At 50.8% G+C, this 22,442-nt stretch overlaps 1 protein-coding gene and 2 pseudogenes across 1 annotated transcript; 1 reads left to right on the forward strand and 2 right to left on the reverse strand.

Annotated features, from left to right (window-relative positions):
• Nucleotides 1-332: 332 nt before the first annotated feature.
• Nucleotides 333-9,306, forward strand: PLPP2 (phospholipid phosphatase 2). The gene is made up of 6 exons (XM_012745901.2): nucleotides 333-500; nucleotides 2,866-3,017; nucleotides 3,244-3,521; nucleotides 8,099-8,156; nucleotides 8,397-8,573; nucleotides 8,856-9,306. Exons 1-6 carry the CDS (start codon nucleotides 449-451, stop codon nucleotides 9,000-9,002), a joined length of 864 nt encoding a protein of 287 aa, XP_012601355.1. The 5' UTR covers nucleotides 333-448; the 3' UTR covers nucleotides 9,003-9,306.
• Nucleotides 9,307-14,160: 4,854 nt separating this feature from the next.
• On the reverse strand, nucleotides 14,161-14,952 carry LOC105860828 (large ribosomal subunit protein eL8 pseudogene; annotated as a pseudogene).
• A 7,072-nt stretch (nucleotides 14,953-22,024) lies between these two features.
• On the reverse strand, nucleotides 22,025-22,239 carry LOC109730017 (small ribosomal subunit protein uS14 pseudogene; annotated as a pseudogene).
• Between the last annotated feature and the right edge of the window lie 203 nt (nucleotides 22,240-22,442).

The following is a 22,442-nucleotide window of genomic DNA, read 5'->3' on the forward strand; positions in this document are numbered from 1 at the left end:
CGTTTCCGGAGAGGAAACCGGGGCTCGGGGTCGGGGGACGAGTCCTGCGGGCGCCCAGCAGTCCTCCCCGCAGCCCCGACCGCGCGTCTTCCTTCTCGCGCCGCCCCGCGCCCCGCGCCCCGCGCCGGCCACCCCAGGTGACCGCGAGCCTCCGCCGACCCCGCCCGGCTCCGAGACCCCTCGCCGCTCCGGACGGGGACTCGGAGGACACGCGGCCCCCGCGGCCCCCGCACACGCGCCCCACCCCGCTCCCGCCCGCGGGGCAGAGTCCGCCCGCGCCCCGCCCGCCCGGCGCCCCCGCCCTCGCGTCGCGGCCGCTCCCCGCCCTCCCTGCCCTCCGCGCTGGGCCGGGCTCCGCCACCACGTGACCCCGCGGCCGGCCCGGGCGCGACGGGACGCGCTGGGACCGGCGTCTTGGGTCGCGGGGGCGGCCCGGGGCGGGGGCGACATGGAGCGGAGGTGGGTCTTCGTGCTGCTCGACGTGCTGTGCTTGCTGGTCGGTAAGAGCCGGGGGGACCCGGTGTGTGGGGACTTTCCCAGGACGGACACGCCCCCAGTCTCCGCGAAAGTCTGTAGGGCGAGAGGGGAGACTGCTGCGCCCCCCCAGGACCCCGGAGGTGGGGAGCTCGGCGGGGGACCCTCTCGCGGCCCAGACCTACCTCTGCGCCCCCCGCCCTGCGCGCCCTTGCGCCTCCGTGCGGCCCCCGCCTCAGTTTCTCCCCGCTGCCAGGCTCAGGAGGGTGGGGAGGGGTCGGAGCGCGAGGGCGAGCTCCTGCGCCCGCGGGCAGGAAGGGGCCGCGGAAGGGCGTACGCGCGCTGCCCCGCCGGCCTGCGCGGTGATTCACTCGGGCGGGCCGGGGCGGGAGCGGGGCCGCGGGTCACCCCCAGGACCTCCACTCCTCCGCCCCAGGGTTGGCTGACGCCGGCCTGGAACCGGGGCGCTAGGATTCGAACCCCGGCGCGGGCGGGTGAGTCTGGCGCGCCCTCCCCTCGGGCCTGGGAGAGGCGGGGAGGCTGCGGCGCACGGGGCCTCGGGGCAGGTGAAAGCCAAACCTGTCCGGCGGGTTTGCGGGCCAGGCTGGGGGAGGGGGCATCCCCAGCGGCCCCCCCCCCGTCCCTCCCTCAGGGTCCCGGGAACAAAGGCCGAGTGTTTGCTCTGTGGCCCGGCAGACAATGGCCCCGGAATCCGCGGGGTGGGGGTGGGGAGGCGCCCATTCGCCGTCCGCCCTCCCCCCAGTGTGGTCCCGCTCTGCGCCCGGGCTCGCCCCGGCCAGGCCCTTCTTCCCGGATCCCGGAGGAGACCCCTTCTGGGGGGGCCAGGTGACAGCAAGAAGGCCCCGTGGGGCGTTTGCCAGGCAGCCCCGGGTACCATTTCGTGAGCACGTGTTACTTAAACATTTATGTGGCGCTTAATGTATGCCAGGCGTTAAGCAACATTAAACTAATGAAACCATTCCCCTTAAAGAGCCTGAGGGCGGTGCCGCTGTCCTGCCCAGCTGCCCGAGAGGTCGAGCGGCTTGCGGGAGGTCACCCCGCCGCGGGCGGCCGAGCTGAGAGCAGATCGGGTACTGCCGCCTGTGCCGGGTGGTGGTGGCCGGGGCTTCCATTCTAGAAGCTTGAATACATACACTGTCCAGGGTTTTAGGTGGGGTGAGGGCAGGGAGGCGCTCAGGGTGCCTGAAGGAAGGGGGGGTCAGTGTTGGGTGCTGGGCAGGGGCGGGAGGGGCAGGGCTTCGTTGCTCAGCACCTGTGACCCTGACCCTTTCGTACGCTGAGGCCCAGCCTCTTGCCCCATGCCACGCCCACCTGTAGGAGCAGTTCCACCCTGTCCCCGTTGCCTGCTCCCTCTGCGGCTGCTCTCGCGCCACCCCCTTTGAACCATGTCACCTCGTTCAGGCACCCCTCCCCCGCAGCCCCATCTAAACCACAGCTGCCTCCCAGACCCCCAGCTCCTCTTCTGCTCCCCTCCCCCTGTCCTGTTCCTCTTCGCTCCCTAGCCTCTGTGTCCCAGGCTGCGAGGTGGACCTCTTTGCTTTCTTTACCGGGTTATGTCCTCAGACTCAGCCTCTGGGAGGGGGTGAGGACCCCCGCCCCTCCTAGCCCATCCACAGCTCAGAGAAGCCACACCGTGTTATACTTGGGGCACGGGTATCCTATCTTGGTTTGTCTCTGGGGAGCTGGCCCTGGCTTTAGTTGTGCACCTGCCCATGGAGTAGGGAGCTGCCTTCTGCCCCAGTCCTCTGTGGCTGGCTCCTGCCTCCCTGGCCACCCTGGGCTCATCACTTGGTGTCTTTGACCCCGGGGCTATTGGACTGGGCTCCCTGAGGCCAGGGCTGTGTCTGTCCTGGTCTAACACTTGCGCTGGCCAGGCCCAAGCAGGTTCCGGGGACTCAGCCTTGCACATGGCAGGGCCCCTCCCGGTGCTCACGGCTGGACCGGGAAATTCAAGCAAGTGTCACATAAGTGCTTGCATAATTCCACATGGGGACAAGGGATATGAATACAGGCGTTTCTTGTTCTGGGAGTGATGCCAGGGGTGGACAGGCAGGAGAGGGGATGAGGCTGAGACTAGAAGGTATCAAAGATATCTGGGCCAGAGAGAAGAGCCTGTGCAAAGGCCCTGGGGTGGGTGCCTGCTGAGTTTGTTCACAGAGCAGAAAGGAGGCTGGAGGGTGAGTGAGGGGAGAGAAGGGTGAGGGTGGGACGAGGGCCTGGGCAGAGGTTTGGGGACTGTCTGAGGGTGATGGGAGCCACGGGTACCTGAACGGTGCGGCAGCCTCCATGTGCCACGAGCAAAGCTCCTGGCTGTGCGATGGGAGTGGAGGGCGGGGACCTGGAGGCCAAGGCTTCTCTCCCTCGCTCCAGCCTCTCTGCCCTTCGCCATCCTGACGCTGGTGAATGCCCCCTACAAGCGAGGATTTTACTGTGGCGATGACTCCATCCGGTACCCCTACCGTCCGGACACCATCACCCACGGGCTCATGGCCGGAGTCACCATCACAGCCACCGTGGTCCTTGTAAGGCGGGAGGGGCTTGTGGTGGGGAGGGGCACAGCCCTGCCCTGGAGGTCTGGGTGGCTGATGGCACTGCTCTGCCCTGGGTGGTACTTGTGGGGACAAGGGTCCCCTTTGGAGTACCCAAGCCCCCAGCAGCCTCAGGGTGGTCTGGGGGCTGGCCAAGACCGCTGGCAGTCCCCATGGCCACCCCAGCCCAGCCTTGTGGCCCTTTGGCTGCCGTCTGCAGGTGACTGCGGGGGAAGCCTACCTGGTGTACACGGACCGCCTCTACTCCCGCTCTGACTTCAACAACTACGTGGCGGCCCTGTACAAGGTGTTGGGGACCTTCCTGTTCGGAGCCGCCGTGAGCCAGTCTCTGACAGACCTGGCCAAGTACATGATCGGCCGGCTGCGGCCCAACTTCCTGGCTGTCTGCGACCCGGACTGGAGCCGAGTCAACTGCTCAGTCTACGTGCAGGTGGAGAAGGTGTGCAGGGGAAGCCCCGCCAATGTCACCGAGGCCCGGTAAGTGTGGGTCGCAGCCTTCACTCTGGGCCATGCCGGGGGAGGCTGAGCCACAGACGTCCCCTCTCCTGTGGGAGGGGGGGGCCAGAGAAGCCCCAGGCGCTGGTCAGGCAGGGGCCGGGCAGGAGCAAGACCCTGGGTGCCCGTGGTCCTCTGGACCCTGGGAGGCCACAGGCAGGGGACCCCCGCCCTGAGTTTCAGGCCCTGCACACTGGCTTCCGCCCCGGCTTTGTACCATCTCTACTGATGGCTCCTTAAACTTCTCATCGAATTGCTGTCCTTTTTAAACAATTAAAATAAAATTTGCATACCATAAAATTCACTATTGTATCCATGTCAGTGAGTGCAGTTCAGTTTTAGTACATTCGGAGTGTCGTGCATTCACCTGTTCTGTCTAATGTAGGACCGTTTTCATCACACCCCAGAGAAACCCCGTCCCCATTTGCTGTCACCCCCCAACCCTGGGCCACCACTAACCTATTTTCTGTGTTTTCGGAGTTGGTCCGTGTCAGAGTGTTCTGTCAGTTTCACTTCATGTACTTTGGGGCTCTGTCCAGCATTTACCTCTGTGTATTGTTATATTTTCTTGATAGATGGACCCTTTTATCATTATGAATGATATGTGATTTTTTGTCTCTCCTAACAATTTTTGTCTTAATGTCTGTTTTGTCTAATATTAGTATAGTTATTCTGGTTCTCTTTGAGTTACTGTTTGCATGGAATATTTTGTTTTCCATTCTTGTGCTTTCAACCTATTTGTATCTTTGGATCTAAAGTGAGTCTTTTTTTTTTTTTTGAGACAGAGTCTCACTTTGTTGCCCAGGCTAGAGTGAGTGCCGTGGCATCAGCCTGGCTTACAGCAACCTCAATCTCCTGGGCTCAGAGATCCTACTGCCTCAGCCTCCCGAGTAGCTGGGACTACAGGCATGCGCCACCATGCCCGGCTAATTTTTTGTATATATATATTTTTAGTTGGTCAATTAATTTCTTTCTATTTTTGGTAGAGACGGGGTCTCGCTCAGGCTGGTTTCGAACTCCTGACCTTGAGCGATCCGCCCGCCTCGGCCTTAAAGTGAGTCTTTTGAGTTATGTTTTTAGTAGGGATTACAATGACCATTTTAATTTATAACAATGTAGTTAAGATTAATGACAGTTAAATTTCAATATTATATACAAAGCTTGCTACTACACAGACTATATAGGTCTGGACCCCAGTGATGTTATTGTCACAAATTATATCTTTATACATTGTATGCCCATCAACGTAAGTTTATAATTACTGTTTTATGCAGTTGTTTTTTTAGAAATCATACAGGAATAAAAGGGGAGTTACAAATCAAAAATGCGTTAATACTGACTTTTACACGATAGAGTTACCGTTAGTGGTGTTTGTTATTTTTGTGGATTCAAGTTACTGTCTAGTGTCCTCGTTTCTCCCTGAAAGATTCCCTTTAGAATTTCTCGCAGGGCAAGTATACTAGCACTACATTCTCTCAGGTTTTGTTTATCCGGGACCGTCTCGATTACTCTTTCATTTTTAGAGCTTTGCCAGCCACATACAGAGTTCTTGGTTGACAGGCTGTGTTTTCATTCCCCACTTTGAATGTGGCATCTGACTTCTGCTGAGAATTGAGCCGCTGCTGTTACTGAGGGACCCTCGTGCAGAATGAGTCACCCCTCGCTCTGGAAGAGTCACCCCTCATGCCTGGAAGAGTCTCTCTTTGGCATCATCTTTTGATAGTTTCATAATCACGTGCCTGTGTGTGGCTGCCTTCGGGTTTATCCTACTTGGAGTTCATTGAGCTGCTTGGATGTATGGATTAATGTTTCTTATGAAGCTTGGGAAGTTTTCAGCCATTATTTCTTCGAATATCCTTTCTGCTCCTTTCTCTCCTCTCCTGGAATATCTGTTAGGTGTATGTTGCTATGATGGATGGTGTCTCACAGGTGTCTGAAGCTTGTCATTTTTCTTCATTCTTTCTGCTTCTCAGAATGAATCATCTCCGTTGACCTATCTCTGAGTTCACTCTCTTTTGCTTGCTCAGACATGCTGTCGGGGATTTTTATTTCAGATATTATATATATTTTTATTTTTTTAGAGACAGGATCTTGCTGTGTTGCCCAGCCTAGGGTATAGTGGCACAATCATAGCTCACTGGAGCCTCAAACTCCTGTGCTTAAGCCATCCTCCTGCCTCAGCCTCCTGAGTGGCTGGGACTACAGGTGTGCACCACCATGCCTGGCTAATTTTTTTTTTTTGAGACAGAGTCTCACTCTGTTGCCTGGGCTAGAGTGCTGTGGCGTCAGCCTAACTCACCGCAATCTCAAACTCCTGGGCTCAAGCCATCCTCCTGCCTCAGCCTCCCGAGTAGCTGGGACTACAGGCATGCGCCACCATGCCCGGCTAATTTTTTCTCTATATATTTTTAGTTGTTCAACTAATTTCTTTCTATTTTTAGTAGAGACGGGGTCTCACTCTTGCTCAGGCTGGTTTTGAACTCCTGAGCTCAAGCGATCCACCCGCTAGGCTGGCTAATTGTTTTAGTTTATATAGAGATAGGGTCTCACAATGTTGCCCAGGCTGGTCTCAAATTCCTGGCATCAAACGATCCTCCTGCTTCGGAGTTCTGAGATTACAGATGTGGGCCACACACCTGGCCTGAGACGTTGTTCTTACAGTTCCTTTAGCTCTTTGACCATACTGTAAATGGCTAATAAAAAGTGTGTATCTAGTAAGTCCAATGTCTGAGTTTCTTCAGGGGCAGTTTCTATTAATAGATTATTTCTCTGTGTATTGGCTACATCTTTTATTTTATCACATGCCTTTTAATTTTTTTGTTGAAAACTGAGTATATTGAATATTATAATGTAGCAACTCTGGAAATAGGATTCTACTCCTCTCCTTCCATAGGGTGTGTTATTGCTGTTTGTTGTAGTTATTGTTGTTTGTGTAATGACTTTTCTGAACGAATTTTATGGTCTGTAATCTTTGTCAGGTGTGGCCATGACTTTCTGTTAGCTTAGTGGTCAGCTAGCGATTGCATAATTTCCCTAGACACCCGAGCCCCCCTTCAAAAAAAATCTCCCAGGGTTTGCAGAAAGGCTCTGTGTTGGGACAAAAATTCAACAGGTGAGCAAGTGTGCAGTCTGCCCTAACTTGCACCTCTTCTGTGTGCAGAGCCAGTGAGCTGTGACTACTGGGGCCTTTCTGGTATCTTCTGAGCCCCTGCCCAGCTCTGGCCTTCTAGATTCTGAATTCTCAGAGCACCTGATTTTCCAACCTGTCTCTTCTGTGCCTCAAGTGCTTGCCATGGCCCGAGGCAGTGACTGATGCCTTTAATGTTTCATACAAATGCCTCCCCCCTTCACACTGAGAGAATGCGCCCTTAGGTGGTGTAAAGGCCAGCCCTGGAGCCACCAGACATAGTCAAAACAAACAGCTGCAGTTCTTTGCAAACCTGTTTCTGGTGCCTGTACAGGGCATGTTGTCTGCTAGGGTTAGGGTCACACCAGTCAGGGCAGTGGAAGGCGACAGACCAGGAAGAGTTAAAATGCCACAAAGCTGTTTGTTCTGAGATTCCACAGGCTTATCTTATCTTCATCGGGTTAGGGTTCGGGTTTTCCTCTGGTTGCCATTGATTGTGACCCTTCACTAGTTTTTTCTTTGGTTTTGGAGTTTCTTTCTTTCTTTCTTTTTTTTTTTTTTTGAGTCAGAGTCTCACTCTGTTGCCCAGCCCAGCTCACAGCAACCTCAAACTACTGGCTCAAGTGATCCTCCTGCCTCAGCCTCCCGAGTAGCTGGGACTGCAGGCAGGTGCCACCATGCCTGGCTAATTTTTTGTATATATTTTTAGTTGGCCAATTAATTTCTTTCTATTTATAGTAGAGACGGGGTCTTGCTCTTGCTCAGGCTGGTCTCAAACTCCTGAGCTCAAACGATCTGCCCTCCTTGGCCTCCCAGAATGCTAGGATTACACCTCACCGGGCCTGGAGGTTCTTGCTATGCTGTTTTCTCCATTTGCATTGATGTCTTTTACTCAATCTTGAGTTTATATAGACAGAAAACATGAAACTTCCCTCAGTTCCATAGACAGGAAATAATCCTGTAAAGAAAAGAGCGCAGACAAAACTGGTGTTAACTGTTTGCTAGACACAGTTGTGTTAATTTCAGAAATCATGGACGAGGTTTATGCTGCTGGGAAAGGAGAGTTTTATTTCTCCTAAAGGGGAGCAGGCTGAGCCGGCCAGAGCCAGGCACACGTGATTCAAAGAGGACTCAGGCAACAGGACTTGACACTGAGCGGGGCGGCCAGCTGCACGCTCCGGGAGGAGTCCCGGATGTTCACGAGGGGGTCATAGGCACGCAGTGTACAGTCATCGGCCGTGGCTGTGCAGTCAGGCCTCACAGTCCTGGGTCAGAAACTCTGTTCCATTGTCAGGGAACTGGAAAAGCTCTCTCTCCTGGGATTGCAAAGTGTCCGAGACCAGCGAGGAGCTCCCAGACTTTGGGGAAGACAGCCAGGGGGGCGGGACCAGGGAGGGGTTTAAAGATGCCAGCCCACGGCCTTCCTCTCTAGGTTGTCTTTCTACTCGGGACACTCTTCCTTCGGGATGTACTGCATGGTGTTCTTGGCCGTGAGTCTGTCCACAGGAAACCAAGGCTAAGTCACTCCCTTCCCTTCCCTGGGCCTCAGTTTTCCCATCTGTAAGGTGGGGTGGGTGGGAGTGGTGATGAGAGGCTCACTGGTTGGTTCATAAGGACGAGAGGCCCTGGGTCCACCCCATCTGTGCTCTCCGGGCCTTGGTGCTGCCATCAGTGCAATGGGTGTGGGGCCTGGCGGGTGCCCAGGCTGACTCACCCTCGCCCTGCCCCAGCTCTACGTGCAGGCCCGGCTCTGTTGGAAGTGGGCAAGGCTGCTGCGGCCCACAGTTCAGTTCTCCCTGGTGGCCTTTGCACTCTATGTGGGCTACACCCGAGTGTCTGACCACAAACACCACTGGAGCGACGTCCTTGTTGGCCTCCTGCAGGGGGCGCTGGTGGCTGGCCTCACGGTGAGCTCCTGGACCCCATCCTTAGTCCAGAGCCACACCCCACCCCAGTCCTGCCCTGGGCCCCCTCCCCCCTCCTACCCTGAGCCCCCTCCCCCCTCCTGCCCTGGGCCCCCTCCCCTAGAGTCCCACTCCTCCATCCCAGGCTCTCTTCCTCTTGCCCACCCCATGGTAACCCTTCCTCTCGGCCCCCCGCCCCCACCCAGGACCCCTCTCCTCCCACCCCGCTCACTCCCAGTCCCTGCCCAGCCCCACCCCGCTTCTCACCTCCCTCCGCTCTGCCAGGTCCGCTACGTCTCAGACTTCTTCAAAGCCCGGCCCCCGCAGCACTGCCCGGAGGAGGAAGAGCTGGAGCGGAAGCCCAGCCTGTCGCTGACGCTGACCCTGGGCGAGGCTGACCGCAACCACTATGGGTACCCGCTCTCCACCTGAGGGGGCCGCCCAGGCGGGGACTGGCCGCGCGTCCGGCTGAGGCCAGGGGCCTGCCCTGGGGAGGCCGAGTGGGCTCTGGACAGGGGGACAGGTGGACCGACGGCGGCAGTGAGCGGCTCCCTGCACTGGACCAGGGGCTGGGGTGCTGTGCCAGCCCAAGTATCTGAGGGGTCTGTCCCCGGAGCTCCCTGAATTCCCCCTTTCTGTTATGGGGTCAGGGAAGGGACCAAGAGACCAGATGGATGCTGTTTTTGTAAGATGTAATGTACATGTGGATTTTTAGTAAAATAGGGCATTTGTTTGACACGTGGTATCGGTGCCTCTGTTCCTGTGGCCATTCTGAGGACAGTGTTCCCTGCAGCAGAGGGGGCCTCCCCTGTTGCGGGGCTCAGCGAGCTCGGGGGTCCTCTGGCTGCTGAGGGTGGGGTGCGGTGGAGGCGGGGCCTGCGCTGAGTCAGCCTCGAGGTCCCCCCAGTGAGGAGGCTCTGCTAGAGTGGCCTGGAAGGCCCGTGGCCCTGGGTGAGGCCACAGACGCAGATGGGAGTGACAGCCCCACCGAGTGACAGTACTGCCGGGCAGCAGGGGCACCAGCTTGCAGGAGGTCTTCACCCAGAACCTCTGCCCGGGCCTGTGGGATCACACACAGGGTCTGGGCTGGAGCGTGACTCTCACCCCCTTCCCCGCAGCCTGCTCTTTCCTCTTGCTATCCCCTAGGCGCTGCTCCAGCCCCGAGGCCTCAGAGCCCGTCTCTCCACCGAGGGGACCCCTGCCCTCCAGCCCTCCCCTCTCTGCGGTGCCACTCCCAGCTGCACACGTCCCCAGGGTTCCTGGGGCCCCTGCAGGAAGCCCCCTTGCACTCCCTGGGTCCTGTAGGCCCAAACCTGGTCCCTCTGGCATGAACCAGGCTGTGTAGGCCCATGCGTGTGGGGGCCACGCTCCTGAAACTGACGATGGAGGGGCTGGGGTCCCTGTGTCTGTCACAGAGCACACAGAGCTTACTTTGTCAAGGGGAGGGTAGAGTACATTCGGCTTTTTACTGAGCATCTCTTTGCAATGGGTGATCTAAGTATCTAACAACATTTTACCTGCACCGAGCACCTGTTCTGTTCCTTAAGCCTGTGGGAGTTGCCGTCAGGCCTTAGCAGGACAGTGCAGCACATGGGGACAGGAAGGTGCCGGGGAGCCCTGCACAAGAGGCCAAGCTGGGGAAGAGCCCCGTGGCCACTGTGACCTCCCTGGTGCTGTGGTAGACAGGGAGGAAGGTCACCCAGGTGCTACTGGACGTCGGGAACTTGGCCCCACGAAAGGCGTCAGGCAGGCTCCCGGCCAGGAAAGTGGCGGTGAAGCTGTCCGGGGCCAAGGAGCCTGGGTGGCCCAGGTCGCTGCAGCAGGCGGTGACGCAGCCCTCACTGCGCGTGAGGAGGACGTGTCCAGGCTTGGGGGTGGTGTGTGTGTGTCAGTGGACAGGGTGGGGTTCCCAGCCGCACCCCACTGAGCGTCACTCGGGTGAGGAGCAGATGGGGGTGGTGGCACATAGGTGCCTTGACGCCAGCCAGCTCACTCTCCTCCAGCTGCGGTGGCCTTGAAGGCCAGGACCACTGTGATGGTTTCACCAAGACAGTGGAGCAGCCACAGCAAATGCAGCTCCACATGTGGTCTGCCGGAGGCCAGCCTGTGGGAGGTGGCAGCTCTCACTGTCTGGTGACTGCACTGTCTGCACTGGTGGGAGGAGCAGAGATGCAGCCTCAGGCTCAGTGATCCTCACGGATTCCCAACACCAAAATGCAGGCATGCATTTCCACCCACATGGCTCTCCAGGGAAGATCTCGTGCATAATTTTAGGTGCATACTGCCCACACCCTTATGGCTTTATAGAAAAAATAGTTTTTTCCCCTTCATTGTACAAAGAGGATATTTCTTTTGCTGTTTCTCGCAGGAAACTCATAGACTCTCGGCCGTGTAAATATTGTTTCTCATGGGCACGTGCTCGTGGCTCAGATCCCCGCCTCCCGAGGTTTATTGGTTCTTGGAAAACCCCACCCAAAGTATTTGATGATACACAGGAATTGCTGTTGAGTTTTTTAGGTACAATGTGTTATTGTGCTTTTATAGGAGATCACGTCTGCTTTCTATAGGTGCATACTGAAGTACTTCGGAGTGAAATTTTGTGATGTCTGCAACTTATAATGTTTCACAGTACAAAAACATGAAGCAAATATGGCAAAATATCAGTAATTATTAAGTGTGTGTACTGTGTATGTAGATATTCATTATGCTACTCTCTTTACTGTAGTTTGAAAATTTTTATATTGTCATAAAAGGAAAACTCTGCCTAAGGAAATTTTCCTAAATTGAAAATGTCATTATTTTTACTTTCAAGAATGAACAATACTTATTCATTTTTTATTTCTCTACTGAATCCCTATATAAGTTGAAACAACATAAAATCCTACAGGCTCACACCTGTAGTCCCAGCACTTTGGGAGGGTGGGGCAGGAGGATTGCTTGAGGCCATGAGTTCAAGACCCGCCTGGGCAACATAGTGAGACCCTCAATTCTACAAAAAAAATGTATATATTTTTTAATTAGCAGTGCATGGTAGTGGCGCCTGTAGTCCCAGCTACATGGGAGGCTGAGGTGGGAGAATCCTTTGAGCCCAGGAGTTGGAAGCTGTGAGCTATGAGGGTGCCACTGCACTCCAGCCTGAGTGACAGAGTAAGCCCCTGTCTCTGAAAAAAAAATCATAGTTAAAAACAAAGTTATTTTAATTTTTAATGTGTTTTCTCAAAATTACCCATGGCAGTTGTAGTCGTGCAGTCTTCTCTAGACAAGGCTGTTGATAGGGATTTTGTGGCATTGACCTCCAAGGCCAATTGTGCTGTGTGGCTTGGGCGTTTTTTTTTCCTGGAGGCTTGCTAAGTCTCAAGCCTGCTGTCTAGCCCCCAGCAATATGCTCAGCTCAATCACTTACCGCCTCTTGCAAGAGAAGGAGACACCATTGTACTGCAATTTTCAAAGTCTGTGACTGTTCTTAAATTTTATTCAACATATTTCTCAGAGACTGGCCAGCTCCTAGTTCTTATCCATCATCAGGAGTCCTGTTGACTCTTCCCATTTCTGAGACATAAACATCTTCCAAAGCTTTTTGGTTAGCTTCTTTTTTTTTTTTTCATTTTTTTTTTAAATTAATTTTCAGGCCAGGTGCAGTGGCTCACGCCTGTAATCCTAGCACTCTGGGAGGCCGAGGTGGGAGAATCCGGTGAGCTTGCGAGTTCCGACCAGCCTGAGCAAGAGCGAGACCATGTCTCAAAAAATAAATTAAAAAAACCCCAAACAACAAAAAATGGACATTTATTAAAAATAAATAAATAAAAATAAAAATCAGTTATCTTCTTTGTTACTTTATTCCTTCACTGGTTTCTCCTGGATGTTAGCCTCATTTTTAACAGTTGTGATTTGTTGAATCCAAGCAGCCCAGATATTTTGGGGTTAGGGTTAGCATGTTAGGGTTGGGGTTGGGTCCTGTTAATAATTTAGTATCTTATTGTCATAAAGAATCTGTTTTGTGGCCGGGCGCTGTGGCTCACGCCTGTAATCCTAGCTCTTGGGAGGCCGAGGCGGGCGGATTGCTCAAGGTCAGGAGTTCAAAACCAGCCTGAGCAAGAGCGAGACCCCGTCTCTACTATAAACAGAAAGAAATTAATTGGCCAACTGATATATATATATATATAAAATTAGCCGGGCATAGTGGCACATGCCTGTAGTCCCAGCTACTCAGGAGGCTGAGGCAGAAGGATCACTCGAGCCCAGGAGTTTGAGGTTGCTGTGAGCTAGGCTGACGCCACGGCACTCACTCTAGCCTGGACAACAAAGTGAGACTCTGTCTCAAAAAAAAAAAAAAAAAAAAAGAATCTGTTTTGTTACTCTTAATGATCTCTGTTTTTTTTTTTTTTTTTTTTTTAAATAACATTAATGCTGGTCAATTGTATCTAAACTCCTGGAACTCAGTTTTAAGGGTTTTCTGAGGTTTGCTTGGTTAAGAGGGGGCCTATTCAGTTGGCATGGGGCTTAGGGTTTTATTTTAATTTACATTACCAGGCTATAACAAATATAATTGAATAATTTTTTTCTTGATGTATCCATGGGAAACACCCAAGAAAAATTAGTAAATCCCCAAGAGGTGGGTCTGAGTTCAGGCTTAAATACTAACTTCAACAAAGAAAGAGTGGGTGTTGTGGGGGTCAGTAGTGGGGAGGTAACCAGGAAAAGCAAGGTAAACAAGAGCAAGGTTTGTTGTTCACACTTAAGTGGTGCCTTCTGCATTGATAAGCATTTCTCATGATTTAGTCATCCTCTTGATATGAGAGGGAGACACCTTTACAAACAGAGGTAGGTTTCCTTTATAGATGTAAATTTCCTTTACAAGAAGGTAACTTCCAGCCTCCTTTCAGAGCTTCTGTGTCTGTAGTGTCTCAAAAGAATCAGCTCAAAATAATCCTTATGCTGGGCTGGGCATGGTGGCTCATGCCTATAATCCAAACACTTTGGGAGGCCAAGGCAGGAGGCTCACTGGAGCCCAAGAGTTAAAGACTAGCCTGGGCAATATAGCAAGGATTGATTTGTACACACACACAAAAATTATTTGGCATTGGTGGCTCATGCCTGTAGTCCCAGCTACTTGGGAGGCTGAGGGTCCCTCCATCCTAGAAGATCAAGGTGGCAGTGAGCTGTGCTCATGTCACTGCACTCTAGCCTAGGTGACAGAGACCCTGTCCAAAACAATAGCAACAAAAAAAGAGGTATATCTTGGGGTGGCATATTCTAGTCTTGCACACTGTCTTCCAAAGGGACTGTACCATTATGCACTTTACCAGCAATGAATGAGAGTTCTTGTCTTTCCTCCAGCAATGGTTTGTCCTTTTTCTTAGAGTTTAGTAATTCTAGCAGGTGTGCTGTGGTATCTCATTGTTGTAATCTATTCTCTAATGATATATGATGCTGATCATCTTTTTGTATCATTATTTGCCATCTATGTATCTTCTTTGGTGAGGTCTCTGTTCAGATCTTTACCCCTTTTTAATTGGGGTTTTTGTCTTTTTTTTTTCTGGCTGAAGGATAACTTTTATTATTTTTATGTACAGGAGACAACAGTGTACATTTAGCCCAGTTTGGTGACAAATTCTTTAGCCTTTGCCTTTTCCAGCTTGGTGATGGGAACCACAGATTTCGGACCCAGAACGTTGCCTCCCCAGTGACGATGGATCTCGTATCTGTCATTGTAGTTCTGATGGCTTCCACCAGCTTAGCCAGATCTCCTTTGTCTTCTGAGTTAACCTGCGCGAAGGTGACGGTGGAGCAGGTCCCCTGTGGACGAGACGCCCAGCCTGGCCTTCCCCTTGACAATGCAGTAAGGGACCCCCATCTTCTGACACGGGGCAGGCAGGAAGACAACCAGCTTGATGGGATCCACGTCATATGTGATCACCACCAGCTGAGCCTTCTTGTTCTCCACCAACGTGGTGACAGTGTTGACCCCTGCTTGAAGGACAGGTGGTCTCTTAGTGAGGACATCCCCTTTGCCGGCAGCTCTCTTCTCAGTCCGGGCCAACGGTCGTTGCCTCTTCTCTTGCTTTGTCTCTGGTCTGTACTTGTGGGCCAGCTTAAGCAGCTGAGTAGCTGTTTGGCAGTCCAAGGCCTGGGTGAACTGGTTAATGGCAGGAGGCACTTCAAGCCGCTTGTAGAGGAGAGCTCTTTGCCTCTGCAAACCGATGTAGCAGGGCCATTTGACAAAGCAGGTGAGGTCCCTTTTGGGCTGGATGTCCTGTCCAATGCCAAAGTTCTTCGGCCTCTTCTTGAACAGGGGGTTCACCACCTTCTTGGCCTCCTGTTTCTTCACCACCGTGGGGGCCAGAGCCACTTTCTTGCCCTTGGCCTTCTTTCCCTACGGCATCTTGGGCGTCTGGAGCAGAAAGTCATTGCTGCTTTTTAAGAGTTCTTTTATATGTAGAATGTGAATTGTTCCTCCGATATGTATTTTGCAAATATTTCTTATGATTCTGTAGCTTTTGTTTTTATTCTCTGAACGTGGTCTTTCACAGAGTATAAATATTGAATGTTGTAACAGCCATGTTGTAATTTTTTCTGTGGTGGATCAGATTTTGCTGTCCTGTGTTAAAACTCATCACCAAACCCAAGGCCACATAATTTTCTTTTATGTTTTCTTCAGGAATCATTATAGTTTTGCATTGTAATTTAAGTCTGGGGATGATTATGAATGAATTTGATATAAGTTATAATGTTTATATGTACACTTATTTCATTCGCTTTGCTTTCCCTTTAATTTTTTCCTCCCTCACCATTTTTCTGAAAGACACAGGACAGTGGGCCCATCTGAGTTTGAATTTCCAAGTCCTGGCTCTGAATCCGCTGAACTCGGAATGTAACTGGTGCCGCAGCACAGCCAGGAGGGCGGGCTGGCCTCAGTCACCCCGCGCCACGAGCGCCGAGCTGCAGAGCCCGCGTGGGCGGGCAGGGGCGGAGCGCCCGTCATGCCCCGCGCGTTGCACGTGGCGTGAGAGGACGAGAGGACGCAGTGCCGCCATGTTAGAGCAGCCCTGCTGGCGCCGCCTCCCTGCAGCCAGCTGGCCTAGGACCCGAAGCAGTGCGACCTCCCTGTCCTCAGACATGAGGACCTTAGGATGAGACCTTCCTGTCCCAGCCCTGGGGACATCCCCTTCCTGTCCTGAGACAGGACGGCAAGTGAGGTCTTTCCATCCCCAGACCTGAGTTCCTGAGGGCCAGTGACGTCCTTCCGCCCCCAGACCTGAGTTCCTGAGGGCCAGTGACGTCCTTCCGTCCCCAGACCTGAGTTCCTGAGGGCCAGTGACGTCCTTCCGCCCCCAGACCTGAGTTCCTGAGGGCCAGTGACGTCCTTCCGTCCCCAGACCTGAGTTCCTGAGGGCCAGTGACGTCCTTCCGCCCCCAGACCTGAGTTCCTGAGGGCCAGTGACGTCCTTCCGTCCCCAGACTTGAGTTCCTGAGGACCTGAGTGCCTAAGGGCCAGTGAGGTCCTTCAGTCCCCAGACCTGAGTTCCCGAGGGCCGGTAACATCCTTCCGTCCCCAGACCTGAGTTCCTGAGGGCTGGTGACGTCCTTCAGTCCCCAGACCTGAGTGCCCAAGGGCCAGTGAGGTCCTTCAGTCCCCAGACCTGAGTGCCCAAGGGCCGGTGACGTCCTTCCGTCCCCAGACCTGAGTTCCTGAGGGCCGGTGAGACTTTTCCTCCACAGACCTGAGACCCCAAGGGGCAGTGAGGCCCTCCCAGCCCCAGACCTGAGGCCTTGAGTGCCAGTGAGGCCTTCCCGTCTTCAGACCTGAGTTCCGTAGGGTGAGTGAGGTCTTTCAGCCCCAGACCTGAGGAACTGTGGGCATGAGAGGTCTTCCTGTCCCTGGAATTGAGGCACTGAGGACCAGTGAGGCCTTCCTGCCCTCAGATCTCAGGACCTGAGGGTGATCGAGGCCTTCTCCTCTCCAGACCTGAGGCACCAAGGGCTAGTGAGGCCTTCCCATTCCCAGGTCTGAGAAACCAAGGGCGAGTGAGGGTGCCGTCCCCAGGGGCCTTTCCTTAGGCCCCAAGGGTGACTGGGGTCTTCCTGTCTCCAGACCTGAGCCCCAGACGGTGGTTGAGACCTTCCTGTGCATAGACCTTAGGCCCTGAGGGCAGGTGAGGCCTTCCTGTCCCCAGACCTGAGTTCCTGTAGACCAGTGAGACCTTCCTATCCCCAGACCTGAGGCCCCGAGAGTGGGTGAGGCCTTCCTGTCACCAGAGCTGAGGCTGGGAAGATGTGTGGGACCTTGTGTCTTAATAGTTATTATATATTCTGGTAATGGAATCTTTTTTTTTTGAGACAGAGTCTCACTTTGTTGCCCAGGCTAGAGTGAGTGCCGTGGCGTCAGCCTAGCTCACAGCAACCTCAGACTCATGGGCTCAAGCGATCCTCCTGCCTCAGCCTCCCAAGTAGCTGGGACTACAGGTATGTGCCACCATGCCCAGCTAATTTTTTCTACATATATTGGGCAATTAATTTATTTCTATTTATAGTAGAGACGGGGTCTCACTCTTGCTCAGGCTGGTTTCGAACTTCTGACCTCAAGCAATCTGCCCGCCTCGGCCTCCCAGAGTGCTAGGATTATGGGCGTGAGCCTCCACACCCGGCCTGGTAATGGACTCTTATCTGATAAGTAACATGCCTCTGTGGGTTGTCATCTTATGTTCTTGGTGGTGTCTTTGGATTTCTAAAAGTTTCAAATTTTGAGGAAATTTTTACTTTCCTTTCCTTTTCGTGTCAGATCTAAGAAACCATTGTTAAATCCAAGGTCATGATGATTTATATCCATATTTCCTTGTAGAGTTTATGTTTTTACCTCTTACATTTAGGTGCTTGGACCATTTTGAGTTAAATTTTGCTATGTGGTGTGATTTAAGGGTAAACTTTCATTCCTGTGCATGTGGATAGTTGTCTATTATCACTTGTTGAATTTAATGACCTCAGCCCTTGTCTGAAGTTAATGGACCACATAGGTATGGATTTATTTCAGGACACTCAGTTTGATTTCATTGATCTATATGTGTACTCTCATGCTAGTGTCATCCTGTTTTGATTGCTGTTGCTTTGTAGTAAAATTTAAGGTTTAAAATTGGGAAGTGTGAACCTCCAAGTTTGTCTTTCCTTTTCAAGAAGGGTTTGGTTATTGACATTCTCTTGGAATTTTATTTGAAAGTTAGGATCAGTCCATCCATTTCTGGCAAAAGACCTTTCTGGATTTTTGTAGGAATTGTATTGAATTTGAGATTACTTTGTGTAGTATGGCCATCTTCAAACATATTAAGTCTCCAGTCCATGACTGTGGAGTGTCTTGATATTTATTTAGATTTTCTTTAAATTTTTTTTTTTTTTTTTTTTAAGACAGAGTCTTGCTTTGTTGCCCAGGCTAGAGTGAGTGCCGTGGCGTCAGTCTAGCTCACAGCAACCTCAAACTCCTGGGCTCAAGCAATCCTCCTGCCTCAGCCTCCCGAGTAGCTGGGACTACAGGCATGCGCCACCATGCCCAGCTAATTTTTTCTATATATATTAGTTGGCCAATTAATTTCTTTCTATTTATAGTAGAAACGAGGTCTCGCTCTTGCTCAGGCTGGTTTCGAACTGACCTTGAGTAATCCGCCCGTCTCGGTCTCCCAGAGAGCTAGGATTACAGGCGTGAGCCACCACACCTGGCCTTCTTTAATTTTTGTCAGTAATATTTTGTAGTTTTCCCTGTATATGTCTTGTACCTTGTTTATTTTTTTTCCTGAGCACATTATTGTTGTTGATGTTATTCAAATGTAATTCTTTTCTTAGTTTTATTTCCAGGTTGTTCATTAGTAGTGTATAGAAATAAAACAGATTTCTGTGTATTGATATGTTGTTCTGTAACTTAGCTGTATTTGTTTGCTAGCTCAAATAATTTTTTTGAATTCCTTAGTATTTTCTATATTAAGATCATGTGATTTGGAATCTGTGAATAGTTTTACGTCTCCTTTCACATGTAGATACCTTTTATTTCCTGTTGTTAGCTAATTGTTCTGGATAGAACTTTCAGTACAATCTTATTTTTTTATTTCAAAATATTAATTAAGATGGTACAAGTGTTTTTGTTACATGGATATCTTGTATAAGGCTGAAGTCAGGGGTTTTGGTGTGTCCATCACCAGAATAGTGTTTATTGTGGGCAAATTTTTATCCTACACCTACTCTCCCTCCCACCCAACTTCTTGGTTTCTCATGTTCTTTATATTGCTCTGTGCCCATGTATATCCATCTAGTAGCTCCCACTTATTATTGAGACCATGTGGTGTTTGGTTTTCCATTCCTGAGATAGTTCACTAAGGGTAATGGTGTCCAGTCCCCTCTACATTGCTGGAAATGACATTATTTACTTCCTCTTTCTTTTTTTTTTTTTGACAGTGTCTCACTCTGTTGCCTGGGAGAGAAGGCAGTGGCATAATCATACTCACTGCGACCTCAAACTGCTGGGCTGAAACTATCCTCCTGTCTCAGCCTCCTCAGTAGCTGGGATTACAGGCCCATGCCACCATGCCTGGCTAATTTTTCTATTCTTTTTGGAGACTGGGTCTAGCTCTTTCTCAGGCTGATATTTCAATTCTTTCTATGGCTGAGTAATACTCCATGATTTTTATATACCACATTTTCTTTATCCCCTCATGAATTGAAAGGCACTGACGATGAGTCCACATCTTTTAATTGTGAATTGTGCTGCGATAAACATTTCGAGTGCAAGTGTCTTTTGGATAAAATCACTTTATTTCCTTTGGGTGGATACCCATCAGTGGGATTACAGGAACAAATGGTAGGACTACATTTGTTTCTTTGAGGGCTCTCTCCATCCTGTTTTCCATAGAGGTTCTGCTAATTTGCAGTCCCACCACTGCATCAGCGTTCCTTTCTCTGTGCGTCTCTGTGCATCCACAGCAGCAAATTGTTTTTTCACTTTTTTTTTTTTTTTTTTTTTTTTTGAGACAGAGTCTCGCTTTGTTGCCCAGGCTAGAGTGAGTGCCGTGGCGTCAGCCTAGCTCACAGCAACCTCAAACTCCTGGGCTCGAGTGATCCTTCTGCCTCAGCCTCCCGAGTAGCTGGGACTACAGGCATGCGCCACCATGCCCGGCTAATTTTTTATATATATATCAGTTGGCCAATTAATTTCTTTCTATTTTATAGTAGAGACGGGGTCTCGCTCTTGCTCAGGCTGGTTTTGAACTCCTGACCTTGAGCAATCCGCCCGCCTCGGCCTCCCAAGAGCTAGGATTACAGGCGTGAGCCACAGCGCCCGGCAGTTTTTTCACTTTTTAATAATGGCCATTCTGATTGGGGTAAGGTGGTATGTTATTGTAATTTTAATTTGCATTTCTCTGATGATTAGTGATGTTGAGCAGGTTTCCATATGTTTGTTGGCCATTTATCTTCTTTCCAAAAACTTCTCTTCTGGTCTTTTGTCCACTTTTTGATGAGAGTGTTTATTTTTTTCTTGTCGATTTGTTTGAATTCTTTGTAGATTATGGATATCTTTTGTCAGATGTATAGTTTATAAATATTTTCTCCCATTCTGTAGGTTGCCTATTCAATATGTTGGTTATTTCCTTTGCTGTACAGAGGTTTTCTAATTTAATTAAGTCCCATTTATTTATTTTTATTGTTGCTATTTATTGAATAGGGCTTGCTTTCCTCAGTGTATGTTGTCTGGTTTGTCAAAAATCAGTTGGTGGTAGGTAGACGGTTTTATTTCTGGGGTCTCTGTTTTGTTCACTTGGTTTATGTCCAGCCATGTCAAGCAATGCCCAGATATGCCAAGTGATGCTGAGTGATTCCCACATATGCCAAAGGGTGCCCATCAATGCCCAGTGATGCCCATCGATTTTTAGTGATGCCAAGCGATGCCCAGTGTTGCCCATCAGTGCTCAGCAATGCCAATCGATGCCCAGTGATTTCTGGATATGCAAAATCATGCCCATCAATACCCAGTGATCCCCATCGATGCCCAGCCATGACCAGTAATGCCAAGCGATGCCCAGTGATGCCCAGCAATGGCCATTGATGTCAGGCGATGCCCATCGATGCCCAGTGATGCCCAGCAATGCCCAGTGATGCCAATCTATGCCCAGTGATGCCCATTGGTGCCCAAACAATACCCATCGATATCCAGTGATGCTGAGCGATGCCCACTGATGCGCAGTGATAGCAAGTGAATCCCAGTGATGCCCGGCGATGCTCATCGATCCCCAGTGATGTCCAGATATTCCAAGTGATGCCTATCGATGCCCTTTGATTCCCTGTGATGCCAAGCAATGCGCTTCAAGGCCCAGTGACACCCAGCGATTCCCAGTGATGCCCATCAATGCCCAGTGATGCTAGGCAATGCCCAGTAGTGCTCAGAGATACCCAGTGATGCCAAGTGATGCCCATTGGTGCCCAGTGATGCCAGGTGATGCCCAGCAATGCCCAGTGATGCCAAGTGATGCCCCAGTAATGCCCAGAGATGCCCAGTACATTGAAATATAGTTAATGGTATGTGTGTTCAAGTGTATGGGGTGAAAAGTACTGATTATCTGTATCTTGTTTTAGTGCTAAAAAAAAAATAAAATGGATTGAAGGATAGAGGGATACATAGATATGTGATAAAGAAAAAATAGCCTCTGGGAGGCTGAGGCGGGCGGATTGCTCGAGGTCAGGAGTTCGAAACCAGCCTGAGCAAGAGTGACATCCCATCTCTACTATAAATAGAAAGAAATTAATTGGCCAACTAATATATATAGAAAAAATTAGCCGGGCATGGTGGTACATGCCTGTAGTCCCCGCTACTTGGGAGGCTGAGGCAGTAGGATTGCCTGAGTCCAGGATATTGAGGTTGCTGTGAGCTAGGCTGACGCCACGGCACTCACTCTAGCCTGGGCAACAAAGTGAGACTCTGTCTCAAAAAAAAAAAAAGAAAAGAAAAGAAAAGAAAAAATAGCAAAAATGTCAACTATAGCATGAAATTTGGCACCTATCTAACATTATATATAACACAAAAATAAATTACAGGTGGATTGTAATTCTAAGTATGAAAGATAAAGGATAAAGTTGTCTATGTTAGGAAACAGGGAGTCAAGGCTCAGCTCTTCCATGGCTTAGCTGTGTGGTAATTTCTCTTTATTTGTTAACGTAAGGGATTGGACCAGGTGATTTCTCTTTTTTTTTAAGTTTCTTTCTTTTTTCTTTTTTTTTTTTTTTGAGACACAGTCTCACTCTGTTGCCCGGGCTAGAGTGCCATGGCATCAGCCTAACTCACAGCAACCTCAAACTCCTGGGCTCAAGCAATCCTTCTGCCTCAGCCTTCCGAGTAGCTGGGACAACAGGCATGTGCCACCACGCCTGGCCTTAAGTTTCTTTTAAATTTTATTTTATATACAAAGAGCTTGCATGGTACTTTGTGGGTGCCGTGGAAAATCCATTCAAAGAAGATCACTTAGTCCAACTTAGTGAAACCGATGTCCTTCGCGTATTGATAGAAACACTGTTGGCACATATTGAGGCTGTATTTCAGGATCAGACAGTGCTGGTTTGAGCAGATACAACAAGCGTGAGAACCCTGGCCGAATTTTCTCGGGTGGCTCCAATAGAGCTGCTGGTGACCCATCTTGCTCTCAGGAGGCCAACGAGGCAAAAGGGTGGACCAGGTGATTTCTAATTTCCTTTCCAGATTTTAAATTCTCATGTCAAAAATCCCTATTCATTCTTTTCCTTATAGTCTATAAATGTATCCTGAGGAAATAATAAAACAAGTTTGTAAAAATACATGTTAATTGCAACACTTTGGTAATTGGGAAACACTGGCTATAGTCTAAATGT

The sequence above is a fragment of the Microcebus murinus genome, chromosome 27 (assembly GCF_040939455.1).
Source record: "Microcebus murinus isolate Inina chromosome 27, M.murinus_Inina_mat1.0, whole genome shotgun sequence".
Taxonomy (NCBI): domain Eukaryota; kingdom Metazoa; phylum Chordata; class Mammalia; order Primates; family Cheirogaleidae; genus Microcebus; species Microcebus murinus.

Bases quoted from the DNA above. Each gene is read 5' to 3' on its own strand.
- PLPP2 (XM_012745901.2), top strand. From the start codon at position 449: ATGGAGCGGAGGTGGGTCTTCGTGCTGCTCGACGTGCTGTGCTTGCTG. The intron at 3,018-3,243 runs GTAAGGCGGGAG...TGCCGTCTGCAG, and splicing joins TCACAGCCACCGTGGTCCTT to GTGACTGCGGGGGAAGCCTA. The intron at 3,522-8,098 runs GTAAGTGTGGGT...CTTCCTCTCTAG, and splicing joins GCCAATGTCACCGAGGCCCG to GTTGTCTTTCTACTCGGGAC.